Source organism: Poecilia reticulata, linkage group LG17 (genome assembly GCF_000633615.1).
Source record: "Poecilia reticulata strain Guanapo linkage group LG17, Guppy_female_1.0+MT, whole genome shotgun sequence".
Lineage (NCBI taxonomy): Eukaryota > Metazoa > Chordata > Actinopteri > Cyprinodontiformes > Poeciliidae > Poecilia > Poecilia reticulata.
In genome coordinates, this window is record NC_024347.1 from 15,787,570 (window position 1) to 15,791,635 (window position 4,066).

Sequence of the window (4,066 nt, forward strand, 5' to 3'; positions counted from 1 at the left end):
GGAAGGAAGGAAGGAAGGAAGGAAGGAAGGAAGGAAGGAAGGAAGGAAGGAAGGAAGGAAGGAAGGAAGGCCGATGGGTGGAAGGAAAGAAGGAAGGCCGATGGGTGGAAGGAAAGAAGGGAGTAAGGGAGGGAGGGAGGGAGATGGGTGGAAGGAAAGAAGGGAGTAAGGAGGGTAAGAAGGAAGGGAGGAAGGATGAAAGGAAGGAAGGATTATTCAAGGGAGGGAGGGAAGGAAAGAAAGAAGGAAGGAAAAGCTGATGGACGGAAAGAAATAAGGGATGAAGGAAGGAAGTGAAGGAGGAAGAAATGAAAGAAGGAAATAAAGAGAAAAGGAAGGAACTATAGAAGGAAGGAATAAAGGAAAGATATAAGGCAAGGAGGGAGGAAGAAATTAAGGAAGGAAGGGTGGAAGGAGGAAGGTAAGTGAGGAGAAAGTTTTCTTGCATACATCAAAGTATTAATAAATACTGAAGTAAAAACATTAAAAACATAATAAAAGGAACAAATCAAATATAAAGCAGATGGACTCCACTGTTTGTATCAACTTGATTTTTTTCCTGCTATTTATCATCAGATTTTATCTCCAACCAGCTTAAAATTACAACGAACCAGAAAAATAAGATTAACAGGAGAAAGGGAAATATGTTTTTATATATAAAAAATCAAAATGAGTAAAAACTAGAGGGAACTTTTTGAATTAGAGACAACAGTGAAGAGAGGTTTTGTGATGTACAGACCTGAAACAGAGAGAGACACAATGTCTCACAGGTTAAAGGAGAAGAAAGATGGAGCTGGAGACAAAACAGTTTGAAGGAAATGCAGCAGGAAGAGAATAAAAAAAGTAAGAAAAAGCAGGAAGGGAGGAGAAATATCTGGCGGAAAAGAAGGAGAGAGGAGGTGACATTTCAGCTGAAGCTGGAGATGTTTTATTCACGGAGGGAGAACAGAGAAATGAAGGATGAGGAAACAGACAGAAATCAACTCTGAGAGTCTCCAGACAGCTTTGACTACATTCACCAAGATCATCTATCAAGGTGAAGATGCTTCACTCTGAGGGAAAAGCAGCAGAAAATCAAACACAGCAGTGACAGATCCTTTCTAATCCAGAGCCGCTCCTTAACTCAAGTCCAGGTTTTACTTCATGATCCTCTGAGTTTAGGGATTTAACACCGATAGTGTCGGAAAGTAATGCCTTAAAAAGTCTGTAATTTATTTACTTTGCACAAACTTCAATGCTTATTGAAATATTGGGATTTTACATGATAGGACAACATAAAGTAGTGGATAATTGAGGAGTGGGAGGGCAACACTATAAAAACACAAAATCCTACATTGTATTTTTGGTCTAGTTTCTAGCGCAAATATTGTATTACACTTGAAATAAGACAAAAACTAACTCACAAGTAACTTCAGCAAGCTATGAAAGCTTCTTTTAAGTCAATAATTCCTGAATATTGATTGAAAAAGTACTTGTTCTACTGGCAGATTATTTACCTTTAAGACATTTTTCCCATTTTATAAGTGAAATAATCTGCCAGTGGAACTTTTTGATAAGTTTAAGGAATTATTGAATTAAAACAAGATCTGAAAAGTTAATTATAAGTTAGTTTTGTATTATTTTAAGCCCACTAAGATATTTGAACTATAACTTACAGGTTAGGCAAGTCAGCCAATTCCTTTTTAAGTAAATTATGTGTTTGTAAATCAGTATTTTGCTTTTGTTTAATTTGTGAAATGCTGTATATTTACCAAAATAAAGTTAAAGTGAATAAAACTAGACCAAAAATACTACAGATGCACCGATTGCAGTTTTTGGCCTATTGCCGATTATTGATCTTTAAAAAGCCCGACCTCGCGATTCCGATTTTGGCCAATACCATTTTTATTTTTCTGAAATGTCGCTTCTATTATTTCTATGTCATTTTTATTCCTGTGTTTTGTTGTGTCATATGATGATACTGTCGACTTGCGTTGCTAAAAAACTTTAAAAATCGATCCAAAGATGGCAGCGTCCATTATTACTTTTGAAAACATTGCCCTGCTGTGTGACATCAACATTCTTCTTCTGCATGTAGGTCGCCTTGGGGTTGTAAATTGTTCGCGCAGAAATTTGACTGCACTAGTAGTATTTCAGCAAAAAATAGTAATTGAGAATTAAGATCTGCTGTGTGAACACAGCATGAGTTGCTCTGCTTAGGTTGTGTTTTATAGCCTTAACTCTGTAGAAGTATTGGCGTCCTTCAGCTTTTACTGTTCGTCCCCCTCATAGCTAACCTGACCACTGCTTTCCTACGAGTGATCAATGTGAAAAGAAAAAGTTATTGAATGCAGCAACAGCTATTTATTAATATTTTATTAGCTTGTTGATGTTTTTATAAATGCATTCTGGCGCAACCGGGCCTTTGGGAGTATTTGTGATCTCGATGTGGCCCAAAATGAAAACGAGTTTGACTCCCATGTTTAAGGTTGAGCAGGAAAAGGAGATGAAGAGCAGCTGCTGAGTGGTGGGTGAGAATCACGACAGAGGAAGAAATGAGCTGCATGGGATGTTAAAGGGAGCAAAAACAGACGAGTCTGAACGAAAACCCTTCTGATCATCAGCACCACAACTAGGCTCTGTCCCAGAAATTATCATGATAAAGGATAATATTGATGTTTTTGAGACCATTTTCAAACAATGGTAACACAAGAAGACATTCTCAAGTTCTGATAAAAATTTAACACTGGAAAGGGAAGTTATTTAAAATATCCAAAATAAATAAACAAAATAACAGAAACAAGAAATAAAATGAATTATGAAGTCTCTATAAACAAACTTGACCTTCAGGAAAAAGGGCTTGTTGAAACTAAAGCATCAGACTGGAGGCTTTTATCATCCAGTTTTTTTTTTGTAGAAACAAAGACATAAAATACAAAAAAAAAACCATAAATAATGCAAATGTAAATTATTGAGCTTGTTTTAATTTATCTTACGTTTAATCAATTTATTGCTTATACTGACAGGGTTAACAGCATCACTTCGCCTCAGATTCAGCAGCAGCAGGTCAAACCGGACTCTGTCAAATTCACAGCCATTGCCTGAAGCCTCACCTCTCCAACCTGCTTTGTGGAGCAAAACCCAAGATGCCCCTCATGCTGCAGTGAGCACAAACTAACCACAAAGCGAACAGATTAAACTAATTTTACGCGCAGGAATTAGATACTTGGAAGGGATTAGAGCACTCCTTTGCACCACAACTGCAACTCTGGTAATTGCAGGACACAAATGAGGATTAGCGGGATAATCAATGAGATTTGTCCTCGAAGTTAAAACTCCCAGCTGCGCAAAATGCGCTGCAATCTCCGCACTGAAAACTCTCCTGAATAAATCTCTTTCAGTCCGGTTTGCCTCCATCCAGAAACAAAGTAAAGGAAAATAAATAAATAAATAAATAAATAAAAAAAAGACGTGCAGAGCTCGGACTCACCTTGCGCTGCTGTCCCGCTCACCCCGCACAGCAGCAGGGCGACCCGAGCGGTAATCCCAAACAACCTTATAGTCCGCAGATCCATGGTGAAGCGGCGGGGAGGCTGCAGAGATGCCGACAGACCGCCTCTCCTCTCTGGTTCCGACTGAGATCTCCTCTGATCCAGCTGGAGGAGGACAGCCAGGGAGGGAGGAGAGAGATGGACAGAGAGAGAGAGAGAGTGAAACGCCTCCTCCACCGGAGAAAACACGGAGCTACGCAGGACTGCGCCCTTTTATTACAAAAATAATAATTAAAACTTTACTTATTAGAAACAACAGTCTTAAAGTTTAAGAACTTGGTGACAAAACCTATAAACCAACTTATAAAAGCTGGAAAAGTTAATTATTTATTTACTTTTTTAAAAATAATGTGGTTGTAAACGTGTTCAAACAGTTGGGGGCAACAAAAGCCTGGAAAGATGTGCTTACAGGAAAAATAACCCTCCTTGGTGAATCTTTTCATAGCTAATGTGTATTAACAACTGAAAAACAGCCGAGTTAGTTATAAAAAAGACAGTAAAGGCTGTTTATAACACATATTTGTAATTTTAACCTC

At 38.2% G+C, this 4,066-nt stretch overlaps 1 protein-coding gene across 4 annotated transcripts in view; it reads right to left on the reverse strand.

Moving 5' to 3' along the window:
• LOC103479475 (contactin-associated protein-like 4) overlaps window positions 1–3,635 on the reverse strand; it is a 152,677-nt gene extending 149,042 nt beyond the window's left edge. For all 4 annotated transcript variants that reach the window (XM_017310027.1, XM_017310025.1, XM_017310026.1 and 1 more), the window contains exon 1: window positions 3,470–3,635. In XM_017310027.1, the coding sequence (XP_017165516.1) occupies window positions 3,470–3,554 (85 nt within the window). In that variant the 5' untranslated portion in view covers window positions 3,555–3,635. The remainder of the gene's footprint in view (window positions 1–3,469) is intronic.
• Between the last annotated feature and the right edge of the window lie 431 nt (window positions 3,636–4,066).